The sequence below is a fragment of the Rousettus aegyptiacus genome, unplaced genomic scaffold, assembly GCF_014176215.1.
Source record: "Rousettus aegyptiacus isolate mRouAeg1 unplaced genomic scaffold, mRouAeg1.p scaffold_m13_p_14, whole genome shotgun sequence".
Taxonomy (NCBI): domain Eukaryota; kingdom Metazoa; phylum Chordata; class Mammalia; order Chiroptera; family Pteropodidae; genus Rousettus; species Rousettus aegyptiacus.
This window is the reverse complement of record NW_023416289.1, coordinates 27,690,286-27,711,390: the sequence shown is the minus strand read 5'-3', so window position 1 is coordinate 27,711,390 and position 21,105 is coordinate 27,690,286. Positions and strand designations below refer to the sequence as shown.

Genomic DNA, 21,105 nt, shown 5'->3' with positions numbered 1-21,105 from the left:
CAGCACACTTTGTTCCTGGCTAGCAAGGCCCGGCAGCCTCTAGCACACTGGCTGCCCACTGGCCCGTCCCTCGAGCCAGATGCTGGGCCAGCCTGAGGCATCGGAGAGGAGACAAAGGGCCACCAAGGCATGTCTGCAGACCTCTCCACCGCCCGCCTCAGCAAGGAGGGGCACATGCCCTTCCATTGCCACGTCCTCTGCAGATGTGGGGTGTCAACCCAGGACTCGAGCCTAGTGGGCCGGGAGTGGACACAGCTGCTTGATGAGGCCCTGACACTTGGGGTGACTCAACTCAGGCGGAAACAGCATCCTCCCACATGCTGACAGACGTCCGACAGGCGCTTTGAAAGCAGCGCCAGCTCTGTTTCTCTGCTTTCTGGAATGCTGAGAGAGGAGACAGACAAAGCAGGGAGCTGCGGGGCAGATTCTGCCCCAGGGGCTTCTCGCTGGCCCTGGGAGACCCCCAAGCCCCAACTCCAGCTTGGGCTCCCTCTGTGTGTGCTCCTCCCAGGGGGCTCTGTAGCCGGCGTGGGCTGTCTGGTCTGGGGCCTCAATGGGGCCGGGCGTAGAGCTCGCTGCCTTCTGGGCATCTGTTCTCCAGATGCACGATGCACTGTAGCCCTGAGCAGCAGGGCCTCCTGACACCAGCGGGGCTCCTACAGCCTGTCGCTCAGCCAGGAGTCCCCAGGTGGATGTGGAGGGGCACACGTGCAAGGCCGTGAGAGGTCTGCTGGCAGCCGCTCTGCCTGGGTGAACAGAGCAGCCCAGGGCGGGCGGACACAGAACCAGGCCCCAGTGGTCCTTCCTCCTCAGCCACTGTCTCCCTGCCCATCGATTCTAAGCTCATTCCCCTCACACCGCCCCCTCCATCCAACCGCCAGGTAGCAGAAAGGGCCTGGAAAGAGCTGAGATTCTGAAATCAGAAGATCCCCAGCCCATCCCAGTCAGGGCAAGTGTCTGTTCCACTAAGCTGAGGTCACAGAAAGTGGACACGCCTCCTTCCCGTATGTGTTCCCTGGGTGTCCCCAAAGGCCCTGGAACTCAGACGCCAAGACTTGGACCTCTGGGGTGAGGCAGATGGTGGGCAGAATCACTCTGTGTACCTGCTTCCTCTGCCCCAGAGGTCAACCCCTCCCTGCCCCTCCCCCCACTTCCCAGCAGCAAGTCCAGAGGGTATCTGGGAGGCCTGCAGAATTTGTGTGGACCCAGGTCTCCCAGGAGCTTTGGCCGCAAACTGACCCCCACCCCTAATCGTCCAACCAGCAGCCCTTGACCAGGACTAACTTGGGTCAACCCGAGAAGTGCCCAAAGCCAGAGGCGTAGAGATCCTCATATACTAATAAGACTGAAGCTCAGAGAGGGTCAGTGTTTGCGCAAAGTCACAGAGCATGTCACTACCCAAGTGACACCAGGAGTCAGGACTCTGAACCTCTGGGGGACACCCATCTCTGTCCATGCCACCCAGTAATTCCTGCCTCAGGGAGTTAGGCAGTGGTGGGCTGAGCTGCCCCAGAGACGCCTGCTCCAAGATCATTTGAGTTTCGAGACTGTTCTCCACCATGCCTGGAGTGGGTCTCAGAGCCTAGAGCCACTGGGCTCTTCAGGAAACAAGCTACCTGGGGAATGGACTCCCTGGGCACAGCCCCAGAGAGGGATCAGGGTGCAGTGCTCCCTCTGTGGCTGCTCAGGGCCCCCACGGCCCAGCAAGTCCACCTTCCTCACCCATGGGCTGCTGGGTACATGTCCCCACTACCAATACCCCCATGGTGGCTCCTGGAGCCGAGAAAGGACAGAGGCGGGGGACAGAGCGGAAGCAGAAGCCAAGCAGAGGTGCCAGGGCTGGGTGGGCTCGCTGGCCAGACAGGGGTCCGGGAGGGCCCAAAGCTCAGACTGTGCTGCCCCTGCCAGACAGAACCCGCACGAGAAAACCGAGAGATGAAAGTGTGTGCAAGCCTGCGGGCGGGGCTCTCTGACCCCGGCTCCTGCTCGTGGGAACCAGCTGCTTCCCAGGCCACCCCTGCTCCTTTCTGGAGCCTGCAGGTCTGGCAGGAGGGCAGGGGCTCCTCCCCCTCCCTTGGCCAGGGCCTGGTGGGCACCTCTTACCTCGGGGCTCCTCCGCCTGTTTGGCGAGCTTGCGCAGCGCAGCGGCAAAGCTGGAGGACGGCGCGGCCTGGGCTGACAGCGCGCTGCTGCTGGCGGGGCTGCCGCTGGGCACCAGGGCGCCATTGAGCGGCGAGGGGGTGAGGGGGTTGACGGTGGCGGTGGTCCTGGTCGCGGTGGAAAGCATTCCTAGTGAAGGGGACTTGGGCTCATGGCTCATGCCTGAAACAGGAAGAGAAGAACCAGAGGTCACCCAGAGAGCAGGAGGCCAGCACCAGAGCGGGGTCCAGGGCCCCGGGCAGCAGGCAGCATGCAGGGAGCAGGAGCAGCCCAGGAGGCTCCACGGGACAGGCAGGGAAAGCAGACAGAGCCAGCACTGCAGAGAGAACGGGCCATGAACCCAGAGTCCAGACAGCGCTCCTGAGGGTCCAGCAGCACCCCCCACCCTCTTGGATCCGTAATTAAAGAACCAGGCGTGCTCAGGACCCCAGCGATTCCAGATACCCAATGGCTCGGCCCACATAATCCTGCAACCTCTCCAGGGCCGCTGAGCAGGCGAGGGAGGCTCTGAAAGCATCCCCTGCCGGGCCAGGGGAAGGGAGACTGAGGCGCAGGGCACCAGGCCAGCATTCTCACGACAAAGAGAAGAATGCCAGCAGGAACAAAAAAGGCCAAAAACGATAACGAAGACACGCAGGGCAGCCGCTCACGGTTAACACAGGCTTCTGCCAGGCCTCCAGCACGACACACTGGTGAAGCTGGCGCTGCTGTCCCCGTTTTAGAAAAAAGGAAACGGAGGCTCGTACCACGGCCAGCAGGGCAGATCCAGAATCTGATCCAAACAGGCTGGCCTGGAGCCCTCGCCTGCCACCACCACACCCTCTTGAGTCCCAAAACACCCAGGGACCCAGGCTGGTCTCCAGCTGGGGAGGTGCCTCAGAGGACAGCCTGAGGAGGATGCGCCTCGTTGGCAGTTGAGGGAGAAGTGATGGACAGACACAGCAGCGCAGACCCCGCAGTGGGCCCTCACCAGGTGCAGACCCCGCCCTGAGAGGCTAAAGACACAGAACTGCAGATCTAACTGCCATTGGCAGGGAAAAACCCCCTTCCCGCTAGGGGCCAGGGTCAGGTCTAGCTGGAAGGAGCTGCCTCCCAGCAGAGTGATATCGAATGCCATGGGGGGAGACGTGGCCACCTTCCCTGGAGCACGCCCCCCCGCCACGCCGCCTTTAAAGTCCCATCTAAGTGTTAGCGAGGATGCTGAACCTCCCCCAATGCACGTGCCTGATCAATAAAGGCCCAGCTCTCGTCTTGGGCAAGCAGTGCCATAAATAAGTTTTCCATTAACATTTCATGCCCTCTCGGGGCCACCTGCCAGGTCCTGGTCCCTGCTCCCTCGCCATGGTGCAATGGAAGGGAGTAAATCAAGGCCGATGGCCTCGTAGCTGGCAGCGGTGACAGGTCATGTGCAAGGAGGAAATTAACTTCCAAACCCCCATAAAGAGACCTGGGAAAGCCACAGTCACCTGGGGAGGGGTCCTGAGAATCATGGGGAGGGGCACAGTCACAGAACATCTAAGAACATAACACAGCAGGAACATGAGCTTCCCACAAGGAGGGAGCAAGGCCCCCACCCCCACCCCAGGCTGTGGGCCCTTCCCCAAGAGGCTCTCAGCAGCCCCCAGAACCCACCTCACCTCTGTGGGCTTCTGTGTCCATTCCAAACTGGTCTGATTGGAACCTGTTTCCACACCTGTCCCCAGGGCCCAGCAGGTTCAGGACTGAGACCTGCCTGCCCACCTGCTGCCCCCAGAACTAACGAGAAGCCGCCGCGAGTACCGAATGCACATCCCAGACCCCAAGTCCCAGAGAGCCACGCTACGCTGGTGCCATTGTCCTCCTGGCTAGGCAGGAAAAGAAATCTGGGGGACAAGGGCTGAGTGCTCAGCGGTGGGAGTGTGTGTGGGGGGGCCTGGTGCATCAAAGACAATATTGAGGCAGGCGCGAACTCGAGGGCACACCATTCTCTCGGGAGAGGGCTTGTACCTCGGAAACAAAGGACCCCCACAAGAGCCCCTGCGCCCACGGCCGGCAGGCTGGCCTCCCAGCTGCCGGCGGGTCACGTGGGCAGCAGTGCCGGCAACAGCCCCACTGAGCAGCAGAGGCACCGACCGGAGGCTGACCCCTGGTGTCCTCCTGTTTCTGGAAGGGCGGAGAGGGCAGGGGAGGGAGGGAGGGAGCCACACGTCCCTAGCCACCTCAAGCCTAGCAAAGAAACCAAGAACCAGGGGCACAGGGGGGACTCTGCCCCAGCAGCCAGAATGGCAGAAAACGCAGGTTTCTGACAAGAGTCCTTTCTCAGCCAACTTGGCACCTGGCCAGCCACTTGAGGATCATTGAGCACAATGAACACAATGCTCCAGAAGCGCGGCCCCAGGCTGCCGTCAGCGCCCTCTCCGCCATCCGTGACAGCAAGGACAGTGAGGGTGGGAGGTGTGGCTGAGGCCAGGAGTGAGCAGGAAAAGCAGGGGCCTGGAGGTCAGGGCTCAGCCCTGACTCGGCTGCCAGGCGCCTGGGGCTTTAATTCTGCTCTGCAGCCTTTAGCTGTGTGACCTTAGGCAAGTCATCTCACCTCTTTAAGCCTTGGTCTCTTTGTCTGTAAAATAAAGATAAGGAGAAAGTCAATCTCATGAGGTTAACCCCATGAGGATTCAAGGGGCTAATTTATGCATGGGGCCTCCGAGCATGGATGGGACACACCAAGGGTCGCTTGTTATCATACAGTCAGTCGACTGGGGCCAAAACCCAGGTTTGGAAGGGCGAGTGTCCTGGCCAAGGCCACACAGGTCAGGCTCAGCAAACTGGGACACGAGCTGCTGAGATCTGAGTTGCTTGCTCCCTGGGGCTGTAGGGGGAAGAGGTGACTCGGTGTCAGAAGTCTGAGCCCTGCTTGGGGTGAGCACCCCGACACCCCACGTGGGAACCTACTCAATTGCTGCCCTTCCCAGACCTGGTGTACATGCCTCAGGCAGAGAGCCAACTCTATGTCCCTGAGTAGGCAGCAGTGGCAGCTGGTGAAGGTTGACACATAGGACACCCCAGGACAGAGGCATCCAGAGCTTTTGTCCTGCTGTTCACGGGGGACACCTGAGGACATGTCCCCACACACAGGAGCTGATGTGAACAGTCCACAAGTCCTCAGGGTCCTGTTCATCAACAAAATGGGTCGATGTTTCTTTTGCATGGGGGTGAGATTTGTGAGGAGGGGCCTCCAAGACTCTCTCACCCAGGGGACATCTAAACAGTCCTCAGAAGTCATATTGATTGTCAAGTCGCCTTTCAAGACAGCCGGGGAGAGGCTACAGCGGCAGAGCCACGACTTACCACCCCCACTCTGTGCCCACTCTCACGGGCTCAGACAATCCTGGGAGGCCGGCAGAGTGCGGAGGGGAAACCGAAGCTGTTAGGAGGCCAGTCAAGGTCATACAGATGGTTCAAGGCCACGGTTTAGCAGCACATCTAGTACCTGAACCCCATTTCCCAGGCCCAGATACAGTGTTCTTACTGCTCATTGCACCACCACCTGTCCAGTCCAACACCGAACCACGAACCCTAAGGAAAAAAGTAAACACACACGTGCACACACAGAGAACTAAAACATATTGGAATACGGTACTCCCCAATAACGCATTTTGTCCTCTGAAGTTTCAGTTACCTGAGGTCAACCATGGTCTCTAAACATGAAACAGACAATTCCAGAAACAAACAATTTTTAAGTTTTAAATCGTGCGTCATTCTGAGCAGCATGATGAAAACCTCGTGCTGTCCCGCTCTGTCCTGCCTGGGACGTGAATCATCCCTTTGTCCTGTATCCACGCTGTGACCCTCTCCACCTGTCATTCCCGTACTAGCCATCTCGATGATCACATCGACTGTCATGGTATCTACTTGTGTTCAAGTAACCCTCATTTTACTTAACGGTGACCCAAAGTGTATAAGTAGTGACCCTGGCCATTCGGATTTGCCAAAGAAAAGCTGTAAAGAGTGTGTACATAAAGGAAAAAGCATGGTATATGTAGGGTTCAGTACTACCTGTGCTTTCAAGGCATCTACTTAGGGTCTTGGAACATATCCCCTATAGATAAATAGGCGGGGTACTGTACAGTGGTTTAAAATGCATATCTAAAGTCTTTGTCACTCATCCCTTAAAGAGGTAGGGAGATTTTCTTTCCTTGAATGTGGGCCAAACTTATTGACTCACGTCTAATGAACAGAATACAACAGAAGTGAGGGTGTGACTTCTGGGGCACGGTCATCAAAAGAACCATGCTACCTCCTTCTCTGGGATAACCTTATCAAATGCTGCTGTGAAGATGCTCAAGTGGCCTGTGGAGAATCCCATGTTTCAGGGAACTGAGGCCTCCTGTCAACAGCCGTGTGAAGACACCATCTTGGCAGCTGCTCCTCCAGCCCCAGTTGAACCTTCAGATGAGACAGCAGCCCTGAGCAACAGCACAATTACAACCTCTTTGGAGATTCTGAGCCAGAAACACATAGCTGGGCTGCTCCTGAATCCTTGACTGTTAAGTTTGGGCTAGTTATGCAGTGCCAGATAGCTGATACAGCGAGTGTCACCACAAGCTCAACTGATCAAGACCTGCCCTCTCAATCTCTCACCTTATCTCCCTTCCTTCTTGAAGCTCAAGAAGTTCAACCATCTGCAAAGCAGCACTCTGTGCCTTTTCCGACAGAGTCCCCAATATGGGACCCTCTGATAGCGTCAACAGCCCCTCCTCTTCCCCATTCCTCAGAGAGCTGGACGCCTCTCTTTAAATCCCCAAAACTCTACAACAAAGGTGTCTTTGTGCCCATTCTACAGATGGGGAATCCCAAAGCCAGCAGATGGTCAACAGCAAGATCAAGTTATTTGAACACAATACCTACATCCCGTTTACATAAAGCTGGTCAGGGCCCAGATCCAGACCCATTCTGGGGCTACGGGAGGGGGACCGGATCCACCCTCCCCCACAGCCCACACCACATGCTCCAGGGAAGAGGAGCAAGAAAGTGAACATGAGTGATGTGATTTTTGCACCTCCCAGTGACCGGTCCCTGAGGCTCAGGGAACAGATATGAGGTCACTGCCCAGGGTCCATGTGACAGGCTGGCCAGCTGGCGACCCGGGTGAGCATGCTGTGACCGCCAGCTGCCAGCGCTGGGCAGGATGGCACAGAGGTGCTGCATAGGCGGACGACGGCCACAGGACAACCCCGAAATGTCACATGCCTCAAGGCCAGTGGTGGGTGTCTTCAGGCAGTAACAAGAAGAACATATCTCTTCAAATCCTTTTTAACTGTGTTCTAGTATTTCTGCAGAGAACCAGGTTTTCAAAACCGGAGGGCCCTCAAAGAGAAACAGACTTGCCTGCGTGAAGTTGGCACAGCCAAGAGAAACATGGGGGTGTCCCCCAAGACTAGGGCCTCCTACCAGCTAGGTGCAGAAGCCAAGGGAACTGGGGTGCCCCTGCTGGAACCCAAACTCAAATCCTCACACATGGCCTCTCCCTGGGGACCAGGTTCCTTGTGGACAGGTCCACCCTCTGCCTCCCACTTCTTCCCCTGGGTGAGCCACCACCTGAATGCCATCATCGGGCTCCTGCTGCCATCCAGAGAGTGACACTACTCCTCGCCCCCACTAAGCCTGTCCTTCCCTTCCTCAGAAAAAGCCTGGAACCTAGCTTCCCAAACCCTGCCAGCAGCCTGCAGAGCCATGTACAGCCCCACTGGAGTTTCTAGGGGTCCCCAAAAGCCAGTGTCCCTGCCATGGTGTCAGCCACGGGCTCCAGGACCTAAGAGCCAGGAAAGCTGCTCTGATGTCAGGTCACTTAAAATAGAATTCCAAATGAGCAGCTTCATTAGGGGAGTCTAAAATTAGCATTCCTCCTCAGCATGTGTGCATCGGGAAAGGCCCAATGGGGGAGGGGCAGCAAGGGGGCCGTGGGACACCGCAGTCCAGGGTGGCAGCTTCTCACACCTAGGACAGAAGGACAAAGGCCAAACTTGGGGGACCCAGAGATCCTGGAAAGGGTCGCCCTGGACCTGCTATGGATGATATAGCCTCTGAGAACACTCTTACCCCTGCCTTGCCCCTTAGTCACAGGCTGGGGGCCACTCAGGGCCACTTGCTGCTCTTGCTCCCCCCGACCTGGAGCTCCTCCTATGCACCGGAGTTCTCTGGCTGAGACCATGGCACTGTGATCCTGAGGCCCAGGGGAGGGTGGTAGGGAGCCTGGGGGCGGCTGCACCCTCAGGAGGCCCCAGGGCGCCTGCTCCCCCTGCCCTCATTAGAGAGGTATTTATTAACTTCTGCGCTCCTGGCCATTGACTGAATTCCTGTCTACATTATCAGCTCATGTAAATTCATTATCCTAACAGCTGGGAATAAGCTCCACCGCGTGAAGGCCAGTGATGGATGAGGTCTAGGGGCTGGGGGCGGCAGCGGGAGGCAGGGCTGGCTCCCTCTCTGCAGTTGTACAAGCGCTCCTGACATGTTTGACTCAGCAGGAGAATAAGCCGGAGTCCTGCGGCCTCCTGGCACTCTCATTTGCATCATAGGCTGCTGTCCTCTGGACAGGGCCTCCTGTCCCTGTTGGCTGTTCCCTCCACCCCTGGGAGAAAAGAACCAGCATAGCCAGACCCCCCAGAGGTGAGGTCCAATAGGCTCCTGGGCCCCCTCAAGCCAAGGGGCCAGGACCCCTCGGATCCCCAGATTTCCACCTCCTGGACCCTTCCAGGGCTGGCCTGACAGAGCCCACAGCCTGTGTGCTTTGTTAGAGGCTGAGGGCAGGCAGAGAGGAAAAGCCACCCATAAAGTGACCTGAATGACAAGGGTCTGGAGAAGCGGAGGTTGCCCGACCTGTCCCAGAAGCTGGGTGAATCCCTCACCTTCTCTGTCCTTCTACTAAAGTATATAGTCTGATCAATACTTTTTTCTCTTCTCTGCCTGGATTTCTTACAGGACCGGAAGCAGCACAAAGCTCTAAAAAAAAATAAAGGCAAGAAAGAAAGATCCAAGTGTGAAGAGCGGGCCTGGCTGGAGCGCTGGGATGTTTTTCGGAACCCACCTCGCTCTGTGTTCTTCAGAACAGACCCCATGCAGTGCCTGCTGTCCAAAGGCTCCCAACAGCAGGGTTTAAAAAGCGGGGGAGGCCCCCACCCCTCCATTAAATGTGGTCCCAGCTCCTGCTCCCTCCTCTGCTCCCCGATAGAGGGGCCTTATTAATCAGCACTGGGACTCCCTCCCGGCCTCCTGTGGACCCCATAATTACAGCTTCCTTTCATCCCTGCTCTTCCAGGCTCCAGACCTCAGGCCTGCTCCCTCCATGCTCTGTAATTACAAGCTAATAGCTGAGATGAATTTTCTGCTGGCTCCCGGTTCAAGCACCAATCCGCCTCTTTCCCCTGACGGCCCCCCCTGGGGTAATTACACCCCACAAGGCCAGGCCCAGCAGGGCTTCACTTTCAGGCCCCGTGTGCACAATCTGGACTTGCATTCTCTAATCACCCCTCTTGGTAATTTTTCATTACCACAGAAAGAAATGTTTGTGAACAAATAAAGGGCGTCCCCCTGGTTGGGGCCCCTACGCCCCCGCCCCTGTGATCCCTGAGTCCACCGCCCACCCCCAAAGGGGCGATGCTTTGCAGCCTTAACAAGGCCAGGTCACCCTGTGCAGAGACCCAGGCGGGAGGCTGTGCAGCACCACGTGATCCCAGGAGCCTGAGCGGCTTCATAATAAATTCATTATTATATTTGCCTTCGGGTGTTCTGAGCTCACACGCACGAAGCAATTTTTCTTGGGGGTGGGAGCAGGGGAGAGAGCTGGGAGAGTGGGGAAGGTCTTCTTGCTTCCAGGTACACGAGGTGGGCTGCTGAAGCCTTAAGGTTCTCTTTCTTCTAAGGACACCTTCTCAGGCTGTGGGCTTCTAAGGGGATTGGAGCTTTTTTCTTGCGGAGTCCCCAAACTGGAATTACTCCCCAAAGCTAATGCTGAGTAGCTGGCAGGCTGAGCCAAAGCCCTGGCTAATTGCTGGAGCGGGGGAAGGCCCCAGCAGACGGCCTGGATCCTGATCCGGAACCAGAGGCAGGCCGAACCAGAGGAGGGCCAAGAGAAGGCAACGGGGGAAGTAAAAAAGGGAGGAGGAGGGAAAGGAAGAGAAGACAGGACAGAGGGTAAAGAGAGAAAAAAGGGAGAGGGAGAAGAGAGAAAGGGAGGGGAGGCCAGCCTGAATGCCTGCAGGAGATCCTGGTCCAGAAGTGAGATAAGTAACGAGGCCGCTCATTTTACCACAAGGCTGCCATCCTCCCCTGTGAAGACCTGTCACTCAGCAGCATTTATTAAGTCACTACAGAATGCTGAAAGCAGGAGCTTATGAGTGGAAAGTGTCTGCCAGAACCCTAATCAATGAGAATGGGAGCCTACCCTCAGGGGTGCATACCAAAGGGTGAGATGTTTGCAAAGCTAATTCTGGGGTCACCTGGCAGCTGCTGCAAGTGGGTTCAGCCCAGGCCCCAGGATGCCCCCACAGCTGCACCGAATGGAGGTTGATGGGGGGCAATATTTAGGGTTCTCCCCAGCCTTGCACACCCATCGCCATCTTAGTAACTTGGGGTAGGGGGCCCTCAGGAGGCTGAATCTGGGTTCTAGGAAAACTGACAAAGAGCCTTCAAGAGAAACCCCTACACACGTGTCAGTCAGTGCAAGTGTACCATGCCAAGGGACGGGTCTGGCAGGGCAGACCTCACAGGGCTGAGGCTATTGGCTGGTGTGTATGTGGGGGGTGGGGGGGGTCTCCTGGGTAGGAGCCACAAAGTAACAAGGACAGCAATGGGCACAGGGCTGGCACCCAGGGCAGCCTGTGGACGAGGCCTCCAAGGACAGTCTAGGGGTTGAGGTTCAAGGCCACAGACCACCAGCAGTCTCTGAGGTTCCGGTGGAGACGAAGGACGGAAGTCAGGCGACAGATGGCAGCGACATTTGACAGCGATTACTCTAAGCTGCTGTGTCTGGAGAAGCCTGGACTGGACAGATGAAGGGCTGAGAGCAGCTAAGGGGGAGATGGGGCCCTCTGGGAGGGGCGGGGAGTGGGAAGAGAAACTGGCAGCCGTGGGGACACGGGGACTGGAAGGGCCCAAAAGCCACTGGAAAGTGGACAATTAAGACAAGAAAAGGCTTAGAGAGTCACGTCAAGGTTGCAGCTCAGCATCTGGGACCCTAGGAGCTTTCCCAAACAACAACGGTAATAACAGGAGCAAACGTTTCCATGAGCTCGTCCTAGAGCACTTTCTAGGGGCCAGCACACACTAATTGCTTTGCCCAGAGCATCAGCTGCCTTTCGCAATAACTCTACGAACACACCCCAGTAGACAGGGAAGTCAGGCAGGCTGCTCAGAGTCACGCTGCTGAGCCAAGACACAGCCAAGGACCTACCCTAGCTGGCCTGATTCCCACCTCCCCACCCCCCTCACCGCCCCATCACCTTTACGGTGGGCTCCGTGGTCCCAGGGTCAAGGAGCACCCCCACAAGTTTATCCCATATGGCTCGCCTCTTATCCCCTTCTCTATAGATGGGTAAGCCGAGGCTGGGAGAGAGTTGTGCCTTTGTCTAAGGCTGCATGCTGAAAGGCTGAGGAGCTGGGATGGGAACCCAGTTTTCCTTGCTGCTGCACCGGCAATTTCCCTTTAAATATGAGAAGGCTCTGGGAAGGAACCCCCTTCACCTGGAATCACCTCCCGTTTCACCGACCCCAGTGCTGTAAACTACTGGTCGCTGTGACAGTGCCCACCACCTATGTACCCTACTCACTTTACAGATGGCAGCAGCAAGGATCAAAGATGACACAAAGCCAGGAGTAAAAACAAAGACCTGACCTTGAGACCGTCCCCAACCTTGACTTCCGCATTCCTGCAGAACTAGGCTGCAGGGCATCCACGCTAGAGCCACCTAGGCCTAGAAGACAACCTGGGGGCAACTCCTTCGTGAGCCCATGGCACCTGAGCTAACCCGGCCACCTCCCAGTAGAGCCTCGCTCAAAAAGGAGCCGTTTCAGTGAGCTGGAAGACATGGGGTGCAGGAAGGGGGTAGGGGTCAAAGGTGTCCAATGCCAATGAGAGGTCCTGCGGGAGAGGAACCCAACCTGACCAGGAGGTAAATAGTAAAGGCCTCCACGTTTCCATGGAGCGGCAGGCAGGGGCCGGCAGGTAGGGAAAAGACCAGGAGGGCAGGAGTCAAGCCCAGGTCTTTAGAATGGATATAACCCGATCTGGGGAAGAGGAAGCAGAGGCTGCTGCCTGGCCACCCCCTGGGCCCTACTTCTTGCTCCTTCCCTGCAGAAAAGAGGTTGAGACCCAGGAATCTGAGTGTTCCAACAGCTCCTACCTTACCCCTCTGGCGAGAAGTTACTCTAGAAGAGAGAGAGAGAGAGATAGAGAATATAAGACCATTTGTCCCTTTGATACTGAATGGAGGTTGACAAAAACCGTCTAAGACGGGTATCCTCCACCTACCTCCTTAGCCGCTAAGAGCACTCAGTAGGTCCTTGGCGGCAGAACGGGGACTACAATGTACATCAACCACATCCCCAAAGGTGACCACACAACACAGAGAAGGGTGCCACCTGCACCTCTGTTCGGGCAGGCTGGGAGCTTTGGAATCCCATCTGGCAGGCACCACGGGGCATGGGGGCGGGGGGTGAGTCAGGGGACTGGTTGGAAAACCAGCCAGAAGACCAGTTCCCAGTCTGGCTCCCACTCAGTCTTTCAGTGGGGCCCTGCCAGGTCACGACAAGGCCCAAGCCTCAGTTTTCCTGTCAGTACTCCAGCGGAGGGGAGACGAGTTTGGAGGAGGCTGAGGCTAAGCAAGCCTTTTACCCATCGACTTGTTTTTACTTGGTCTGACATCATGTTGTTTAAATGCAAATCACTGGATATTTTAAGACAGAAAACGAAGATTTCCAGTTTCTCTTGAAAAATAAGAAGCCACAGAAGCATGATCCCGACAGTGGCAGTTGTCCCTCAGTCTGTCCCCAAGCCTCTAGCGTGCCAGAGTCTCTGCCACTCCCTGTCATCTCAGGCTGGTCTGCTTGCTCAGTGCCAGGGGGTCTCTCCGGCTCTAAAACCATATGTGGGCTCAGGCAATGAACAACGTCTGGAGCTTAATAAATGCGCAGCAGCCAGGACCCTCAGCTCAGATGTTGTCAACATCTTAATTCGATCCAGATTCAGCAGGAAGAGGTCAACCTCTCCACCCTCAACCTCGGGGGGTGAGGGCCCACCAGGCAGAAGGCCATGAGCCTGGCGCGTGTCGTGTCAGCAGCAGGTGGGTCTTGCTTGAATCAAAGCCAGTTCACTCACGCTAGGACTGACCTCAAATTATAAAACGGTTTTTGTTTTTGCAAAAAGGTCCATTCTCACGATGGTTCAAAGTTGCAGACTAGACAGATCCTCTCATCAGAAAAATACACCCACAGAATTAATTCTGCATGTAGTTTTACCAAGTTCACTGAAGCCCACCTAAAAACCCCATGGATATGCGAGACGTGTAGCATCTGTGAACTCGGACTATAGATTCCTAAAGCACAGAATTTTTTACATGCCTGAGTTCTCATGGGTTTTCTCACTCAGGTTCACCTACCATCTTCAAGGCCTGTGTACCCTACATCAGTAAATGCCCCACTGGAAAAGACATCAACTACTCTCCAGCCAAAATGGACCTCAGAACAGAGCCACCAAGGTAAAGCTCGCTTAACAGTCACAAAAGGTGAGCTGTGAACTCCTTAGTCCCAAACACTGCCACAGGCCTCAGCAGGCTGATCACCTTCTTCTGGCCATAACTGCCCCCACCCCCATCAACTGCTGAGAAGGTGACTGCCTATGTATAAATATTTCTTTACTCTGCTCAAAATAACAACAAAACCCCCCACCAACAACAAACACAGCTCCAACTGGGAGCTTGTAAGGCTGCTGTAACCCAGGCAGATGCTGAGGTTTAGAACTGGCTTTCGCAGGTGTCAGGCTTCTCCCTCCAGGGAGTATAACCAAGTTCTCTCAGATTGCACCTTGGGAAGTGGCTCAGTCCACCCTCAGGCCTGCCGCGGATGCAATGAGGCCTCAAGCACAAGTACTTACTGAATATAGGGGTTTCTTCCCCCTCTTGGGGTAGGTGAATGTCCTTGGAGGCCAAAGGTTCAGGTGCACAGAGATCCCAATTAACGAGAATGGGGCAGACAGTGCATCCCTACTCCTCCTCCTGGAGTGACCAGCAGCATCTTTAAGAATCGCACGCCTTCGCACCTGTTTCCCTTCTCAGAAATCTATTCAACAGTCCCAGGTGTGAACCCACCTGTGGGCTCGATGTGCATGGCATGGACGCTGCTTGTAACTGGCATGAAACGCCGAAGTCCGCTGAGGGCCCTGGCTACAGAAACCCCAGCACCCCACTGACACCCCGTCAAGACGTAGCACAGCCACGCGTAGGAACACAGCAGCACAGTCTGACCAGTCTACCAGTTCCAACGCAGGAACCAGCCATTTAGTTCAAATGCACTTCCCGTGCCTACGTGACACGGTCCAGGGTCTGGCATCCTACTAAGGAAGCCCTCTCCTCAGTCTTACAGTTTTGTAAGACACATATTTAGGGCTTATCGTTTTGCAATTGGCTGTTTTCACCTATATGCTCAAAAAAAGAAGAGGCCTAGATGTCAATCTGTTTGAAACATACCACCTCAGCCCACATCTTGGCCACCCCTGAGCCCCAGCAGGGTTCATGAGAAATCTTTTTCAAGAGACCATCTGAACTTGGCCCCGAGGGCCCAGAGGGCAGAGTGGGGCACCAGTACTCCAAGGGGCTGATTCTGAGCCTCAGTTTTCTCATCTGTTAAATGGGCACTATGTAACCTCCCCTGCCCACTGGCAAGGTGGCAAGGGATGATCACACACACTCTGGATCCCTCTGGTCTTCTCATCTGATTAAAAATTTTAGTTTTACCCATTTTCAAGTTCGTACCTTCTACACCAAGCACAGCAGCAGCCATTGTCTAGTGAATACTCATATTTAACTGAACAATAAAAAGCCACATATCAAAAGCAAAAAACAAAGTGCACAGGGAATTCAGGAGGCTGAATCCACTCACATCCTTGGTTTTCCTTTCCTTTTCTACTAGTTACCAGCTGTATGACTTGGGCAGGTAGAGGAGCCCCACAGGGCCTACTCCATTTCCTAGCTAATGCTCACAGGGATGATCATGATCCTTGAAAATCAGACCCACTGCAAGCAAGAACGGAACAGCGAAGTGAGACCACCACCTCCACACCAGGTGTACACACAACAGGCTAGTAATGGAATCAACAAGGAACACCCCGGCACCTGTAGGTAGAGAGAGGGACACTCCCACCGGTCACTATATCCTGGAGACAACTCGTTAGCCCAGATAGAGACCTGCTGTGGCACACACTGCAATCTCACAAGCCTGGAGTTAGCACAACGGAAGTTCCTTCCTGCCTCTACCAGCAGGTCTGGTCCTCCTCAGCTTGACACATAGATTTTCCTTCGGGACAGCTTAACCTGTCCAACATCAATACCGCCCTGACCAAAGCTCGAAGATCGATTCCTTTTATTGCTGCCTGTGGCCACAGACCTACGGCTGAGAACAGGAAGGGCAGGGCTGGGGGAGGGGCAGCCTTGTGAAAAAGCACCTCCCCGCTCCCAGATGCAGGGTACAATCACGGTCACCAAGGGGGAGCAACAGGTTGGCTAAAAAGGGGTGTGTGTGCGTGAGCGTTCCTGTACAGTGCTGAGACCCTGGGGTGGGGCAGGGACACATTTGGGTCCTGCAGCCCCAGCAGAGAGGGTCAGCAGGGGCTAATTTGGCACCCTGAGCCTTTGGGCCTTCATGGGAAAAGTGGCAGCGATTCCTCTCCACCTCAAACACTGCAAGGGGTTGGGGCACAGAACCTTCTGGGTCTCATAAGTTAAAATCCCAAGATACTAGATTCGAGATGGACAGGGTGATCTGACAAACCCTTAACAAACCCTCCGCCCCCGTGCCAGGTGCTGCTGAGAACTTTGTAAGAAAGCACTGAAGCCTCAGCAACCTGAGGACACAAGTGCCGTTAGCGTTGGCCCTACATATTGGTAGAATTGAACTTACAGGTGCAGAGGCCTCTACATCCCCATCTTACAGATGAGACACAGCTCAGGGGATTATTACAGTGGGAGGATCTGTCATCATTTGCCCCTTTGGGATGCCCCCACCCAGCTCCGGCAGCCCTAAAGCCACTACAACGTGCAACTCCTCACACACGCAACTCCTCACACACGCAACTCCTCACACACGTCAAGTTCTCCTCCAGCTGGAGGAACCGGTTCCAGAATTTGAAGGCTTGGCCAGTGCTCCAGACAGACATAGAAGCCACCCATCCAAATACAACTCTGCACTTGAAGGTCCTTCAGGAGAAGGACTTCAAGCTTACCTAGACTGGGTAAGGATAATTATCCTCAGGATTACACCCCAGGTTCATATAAAGCCCAAAGCCATCCAGTGACCCGGTGAAAGGGTCGCTGGCAGTCAGAGGCCTCCACGCTCACTCTGTTTCTCCTCCACCACCCTCAGCTAAGGGAAGGGTGCCTGGTCCCAAGAAGATGTTTGTTCTGGCTCGCTGGATTGCCCCAACCAGTTCTGGGGCAAACAAGGCAGATTCCAGCTTCCTGAGTGGGACCCCAGTCCTTAAGAGGTACCACTCACCTTTGCTAGGGAGAGGAATTGCTTACACACTCTGCCCAGCAGAAGGCCCTTCTACCTCTGACTACATATTGCAGTCACCTGGAGGGGAGGTTTATAAAACAGATAGCTGTGCCCCGCCCCCTAGAGATTTGGGCTTAACTGGTCAAAAGTCCGGCCTGGGTTTTCCCAGGTGATTTTGAAGTGTGGCCAAGGACAAACACCTTGGACTTGATGCTTCCTGCTCTCCCCCAACTCCTTCAGTTAAAAATCACCCTTTAGAAACCCCCAAATTCCAATGTAACTCCACAAAGCCTCAGTTCAGCCAGATGCCCTCTTTTTCAGAGATGCTTGCAAACTCTTGGCCCCTCCCCTCATCTCCATCCCGCACTCCCTGAAGCTGCTCTTACTTCCTCTGCAGAAGCTTCCCCTGTGAACTTGCAAACCTGCACAAAGCATCAGGAAGGGAGGGGAAGAGGCTGTCCTTAAGGATCCCTGGGATTTGGAGCTGACTGGAGAATACTAGGCAGAGGGGCAGCCTGAGAAAAGGCAAGGATAGGACCAGGCGGATGAACGCCTGTGGTTTTGTCCAGCAGGTGCAAGTGAAGAGGCTAGTGGGGGCAGAAACTGCAGGAGATTAAAAGGCCCCCAGCGCAGTTTTGGCAGATGCGCTCCTGTGTTATCTCTCTGTATACCTCCCAGCATCCAATGCAGACTGGGTTCAGAGGCACTCGATAAATTCTCATTGACAGGAACACTCTGCAACATTACCTCCCACCTGTGGCCTCAGCAGGGGGAGAAAGGCCAGCATGGGGAAGTGAAGCCAGCAGCTTGGTGGCCCACGCTGCTCTCCACAAGAAGGGAGAAATTAAAGCCAGAAGGGTGGTCCTCAGCGCAGTGGCCAAGCAGCAATGTCACCCGAAGCATGGTTCCCTCCAGGTTAAAAACACAGGTCTTCTGGTACCTGCGGAGGGGGCAGGTGGCCTCATGGAGCCCTGTGGCTTGGAGGCCGCTGGGTTGCCATAACAGAGGTAATTAGATTGCTACCACCCAACCCCAGCCTGGTCTGGACTTCGAGTAACCCAGGCTGGGAATTCCAAGCCTTCAGATGGGGCCAGGAAAAACCGGCCTTGCTGGCTGACTCCACAAGCCCCTGCGAGTTCCTGGGGCAAGGAGCAAGGCAGCAGCCAGGTCTTGCTCACCTGCGTTCTTCTGGCAAAGTAGGTTGGAGCTGCCAGCACCCACCCCTCAGGTAGGGGCTCAGGGCCCAGAGGCACCTCCTTCTTCAGAGCAGGGGAAGGTCGACACCATGGGCCAACGGAGAGCTAAGGAGGTCTCTAGCTTGGAGATGCAGGATGAAGGTTGGCCACAGAGCGGCGCTGTATATAAAATTTGCTCCGGTTCCTCTGGCCTGACGGGCTGAGCCCAGGGGCAGGTGGCTTCTGCTCAGAAACCACAAAGCTCTCTCAGATCTGTAGTCCCTGAACTTCCCCCAGAGACAGGGAAGTTACTGGCAGCTATAGGACTACCTGAAGGGACAGTTTTGCAAAAGCCATCAAAGCTTCCAAAGGGGTCTGCTTCTTGCTGTGAGCTCTGGTGCTGTCCTTCGCACCCTTCTGGGCCTCAGTTTGCTCACTTGTCAGGGGACTTGTTCTCGGCCTGTGTGTGCATTAGAATTACCTGGGGAACTGTAAGAACCTCCCTCACTACACTCCCCCAGACTGGGGCCAGGAAACCAAAGGTTGTGACTTAACTAGGTTTGAGTAGATGTGACCACCAGCAGTTTTAGAAAACCAAGCTAAGCTGGGGGATCTATAAAACCTTTTCAACTATGACAAGCCAGGATTCTATAAGCTGTCCCCAACAGGTCAGGACCTGTACCTTAGAAGACAGCCTGTTGCCTTGTTCAGAGACTGGCCCCACAGACATAACCATGGCTGGAACCAGGACAAGCCTCTCAAGGCGGGACTGACCCCAGATTCCACTCTGGCTGTTTACCACCCCCAGGCTCACAGAAAGAAAACACCAAGTGTCAAAACTCAGGCTGGCTCCAGTTGCCTGCTTCCCCTCCTTGCTGCAAGCCTACTGTTTTCAGACAAAGTGACAAAAGCCAGTCCTGCACCGGCCATCAGGGCCTCTGCACCCCCTTCCCCCGGGGGTCAGGGCTGACAGGCAGTTGTGAAGTATCAGTGTAGCTGCTTTAGCAGAGCCAACCTGCTGGGAGCTTCCTAGACTGCTTGAGCAGGGCGGTGACTCCCCTGCAAGGCGGGCAGCTGGGATGACACACAGCTGCCAGTCCCAGTGAGAGCCCCCGCCCTGGGCCCCCTCACCTGTGGCGTGGCCAGCTGAGTCAGACAGCAGCCTGTGCCTCAGGTTCCGCCATCCCTGCGGGTGGAGGCGGCCTGTAAACACAGGGTGACCAACACTTACATGCCCCAAGCTTAAGTAACATGGACAAAGGCCCAGAGGCAGGCTGCTCACCTGCCCCCCCCCCACTCCTTCAGAACCCCAGGGGAGAGGACCTAGTCAGCCAACCCGGGAACATTATTTCAAAGCACCCCACCAAGACCTTCTGTCCTCCATCCCCACCTCCTGGAAATCCCACCGGGGGTCCGCTGGGCCTTTTGTTTGAGCTCCTTACACAAAAGGGGCCTTTTTTCATCTGGTGGTCCTGCTTTTTGTTTCCAAACCCCAACCTGTGTGGGCCCCAGATAAGGCGCTGCAGGGGTAACAATGAAGATTTGGATGTATTTTAGACGCACTTTGGAGACAAAGGCTAGTTTACAAACAAGAGACAAATAGACTCAACACCGGCTCGTCTCCACCACTTAGCTAAGAACCCGGCAGGTGCTGCCCCGCATGCACACAGTCCTTAAAACTTAAGGCGTAGTGCTCCAGCAAGGGGCCCCAGCCCATCACGTGGAAGGGAGCCAGGCAGCTCCATTAAGTGGGGGTGTTCCGGTCTCCCACCAATCCCGGAACTCTCTTCTCCCCCCATGACCTGAGCCTCGAGCTTCCACTGCACACTTCTAAGTGGTCTCCCGGTCCCACCCGGAGCTCTGGAGGGGGCGCAGTAAAGGGGAGGTAGGAGTGCGAACCCAACGCCCGCTCCGCCTCCATGAAGGGAATTTAATTAGCCTGCTGGAGAGGCGGGCGGGCAGGCGGGCGGACGAGGTGTCTCTGGTGCTGCAATATAATTGAATCGGCTCCACTCGGTCGGGCCACTCGCCGCCCATCAGCGCTGCCGCCCGCCCGGGAGGGCTGGGGGCGGGGAGGTGCATCCAGGCGGAGCAGGAAGGGCCAGGGAAGGAAAAAAGGGCAGCGCGAGTAGGGGGCGGCGGATGCAATCACCCTCCCACCTCCGAGGCCGGGGCAGCCATCTTCGGCAGGGGGAGGGGCAGGGAACCGCTCCAACGAGGCGGGGAGTAGAAAGGAGAGAAGCGCCGGGCCCGGGGCGCGCCCTTGGGAAGCAGGGCGTGGGGGTCGGAGACCCGGGAGGCTGCAGTCCCGCCCTCGCGGCCGTCTCCCTGCTCCGAGGGGAGGGGGAGGGGAACAAGACAAAAACTCGAACCGCAAGGCCCCAGCCGGCGAGCGCCTCCCCCCACCCCCCAGCCACCACCAGCACCTGCCGCGGGGGCGCACGGCCACCCCCCTTGATCCCTCCCTCGCCGCCGCCGCAAAGTTTTCACTTCGGCTCCGGAGCGTCGGCAGCTCACCCGGAGCCCCACAGCTGCCCGGCTCCCCACACTTACGCGCTCCTTGCTGAATGTAGCCACCGAGCCCGTGCCCTGCCTGAAGCCAGGCCGCCCAGGCTACGACACGCGGCGGGCGGGGGCCTTTGGTCGCCTGCCCGCCCGCTCGGCTCTTATCGCCGCTCACACTCCGGGGGAAGTTGCCCGGGAGCCGTTGGCGGCCGCCCCCGCAGAACCCACGAACTTGGAGGAGAGACAGGCGGGCTTGAGGGGGGACGCGGAGACGCCCCCCCCCACACCCCGTCCCTGGTCCCCTGCCCAGCGCGCGGCGCTCACCTTTCATGCCAGGGCTCCACAGCTCCGCCTCGGCTGACACATGCTGGAGCCACCGTCGCCCAGTGTTTGTCTAAACTGCTTATCTCACCCGGGGCTGCTCCGCGGCTGCGGCTCGGGCCCGCTGGGGAGGTGGAGCTTCCGGGGCCCCGGCCAAGAAACACCTGCTGCTGTCGCGGCCGCGAGGACACACCCAAGCGCAACG

The 21,105-nt window shown here is 56.4% G+C and overlaps 1 protein-coding gene across 4 annotated transcripts in view; it reads right to left on the bottom strand.

Annotated features, from left to right (window-relative positions):
• The window catches only part of GSE1 (Gse1 coiled-coil protein), a 407,380-nt gene that overhangs the window by 36,667 nt on the left and 349,608 nt on the right, over window positions 1-21,105 (bottom strand). For 2 of the 4 annotated variants that reach the window (XM_016129412.2, XM_016129411.2), the window contains one exon: window positions 2,104-2,322. The exons of the other annotated variants lie outside the window; for them this stretch is intronic. In XM_016129412.2, the coding sequence (XP_015984898.2) occupies window positions 2,104-2,322 (219 nt within the window). Of the gene's footprint in view, window positions 1-2,103; window positions 2,323-21,105 lie in introns of those variants that run through there. 4 annotated transcript variants of the gene reach the window in all.